We start from the raw sequence: 1,967 nt of genomic DNA, 5'->3' as shown, positions 1-1,967 counted from the left end.
CACTAGACTAGGAATTTTATATAGATTAATTTAATTCAATCATGCAAGACAAATGAGATTATTTCCATTTTAAAGACCAGAAAGTTAGGGCTTAGTGGCTTATATCATTTGCCTACTGTCACAAGGCCTTAATTCTATGAATGCCATAAATATCAGCTTCTGTTGTGATTAAAACTATTATTCCAGTTTTCAGACCAGAAATTAAGGCTTCTTAGTTTAAGTGACTTGACCAGTGCCACAAGGCCGTAAATCATCCAGCCTGGATTTGAATTTCAGTGTATTTGATTCTTCATCCCAATCTTTTCCCACCATCCCTATGCTTTTCAAACTGTGTTTCACTGGAGCTTTATTTTTAATCAGATTCATAATATGAGTTTTTCCCCAAGATTTCACAAGGTTGCCTGGAGCTATGGGTTGAAATGTGTAGCCCACTCCCAATTCATATGTTGAGGACCTAACCCTGACTCCTCAGAATGCGGCTGTGTTTTAAGATAAGGTCTTTCAAAAGGTAATTAAGGTAAAATGAGGTCATCTGAGTGGGCCTTAATCCAATATGACTGATGTCCTTATAAAGAAGAGGAATTTAGGATACAGACACACACAGAGGAAAGACCCTGTGAAGACACAGAGAGAGGGTGGGCCTCGAAAAGCCAAGGAGAGAGCCGGAAAAGAAATCAGTCCTGCTGGCATCTTGATCTCAGACTCCCAGCCTCCAGAACTTTGCGAAAAAAAATTAAATTCTATTGTTTAAGTCACTCAGTTTGTGGTATTTTGTTTGGCAATCGTAGGAGACTAATGTAGACAGTAAGTTTCCACTACGAAAACAACACTGGAGAGCCACTGCCCTAGTCAGTTAAACAGACTGCCTGGCCAATCTGATTGTTTTTTTAAGTTCACTATCGCTGAGGTCAGATGACTTACTGGGATAAAAGTCAGCTTCCTCTTGCAGTTACTCCGGACACTGGTCTGCAGACATTTTCTTCTTCTTCTTCTAACTTCCCCTCCTTAGAAAGGGGACATAAATATTAGAGAAACAAAAGTCCAGAATGCTAAGCTTGCCACTCTCACTTCCTTTCTTGCCCCATAAGCTAGCGCTGCTTTGAATACAGTAATTGCTGTGGGGCACCGAGCAAGGGAAAGAAGACAGTGCCTTGGAGGCTGCCCAGGCAGGTGGTTACGGTTACACATGCTTTCACAGGGTCATTTTTGGCCACAGAAAATGCCAGGATGATGCCTCCCACCCGCCTGGCTGGGATTCTGATCCCAGCCATGGCCTTTCTTTCCTGCCTGAGACCTGAGAGCTGGGACCCTTGCGTGCAGGTATGTGTTCAAAATCAGTTTATCTCCTGTGTGCTTTATCTTGTTTCTGAAAAACTGCCCTCTGCCCAGAACTTCCCACTGTGTGGTGCCCTGGTTAGTTTCATTTGCAAAAAGGAGTCAAATTATCTTAAAGAGATGAGGACCAACTAATTCATGATTACCAGGCACTCACAGGCAGCCCATGGGATCCTGTCCCATTTTAAAATCCCTGTTCTCAGGCTTCTGGGCTGTGTGACCTTGAAGAAGTTATTCAACCTCTCTGAGACTGGTTCTCACATCTATAAAAGAATTATAATAATACCTACTTCAACAGAGAGTTGTAAGAAGGCTGCTTCCTATCATTCCTTTCTGCTGGTTGTCTGTACATTCAGCTTCAAGCAGTCACCTGGCCCCTTTCAATTTCAGGAAGATTTTTTTTTTCTTGTCTCTTAAAAGAACAAACTTTCCAAGTGTATTTCAGACTTCTGAATCTAGCCAAAGGATGAAAAGAAAAGAGATTGGAAAAAAAAAAGGAGAGAGAAATTAAGAAAGAGACAGAGAGCGGGAAATAAAGAAGGGAGGAAAAAAAGAGAAAAAGACATAAAATGTCAGTTAATGCAATGGTTTCTTTCTTTGTGAAACACCTACCAGCTGGTTCAATCTCATTC

The 1,967-nt window shown here is 41.4% G+C and overlaps 1 protein-coding gene across 1 annotated transcript in view; it reads left to right on the top strand.

Moving 5' to 3' along the window:
• The first annotated feature begins 1,114 nt into the window (after window positions 1-1,114).
• The window catches only part of TLR4 (toll like receptor 4), a 9,915-nt gene continuing 9,062 nt past the window's right edge, over window positions 1,115-1,967 (top strand). Inside the window, 1 exon segment of the mRNA NM_001290172.1 lies at window positions 1,115-1,320. Coding sequence (NP_001277101.1) covers window positions 1,228-1,320 — 93 coding nt within the window. The 5' untranslated portion in view covers window positions 1,115-1,227.

Source organism: Pteropus alecto, unplaced genomic scaffold, assembly GCF_000325575.1.
Source record: "Pteropus alecto unplaced genomic scaffold, ASM32557v1 scaffold226, whole genome shotgun sequence".
Classification (NCBI taxonomy): domain Eukaryota; kingdom Metazoa; phylum Chordata; class Mammalia; order Chiroptera; family Pteropodidae; genus Pteropus; species Pteropus alecto.
This window is presented reverse-complemented; position numbering and strand designations above follow the sequence as displayed.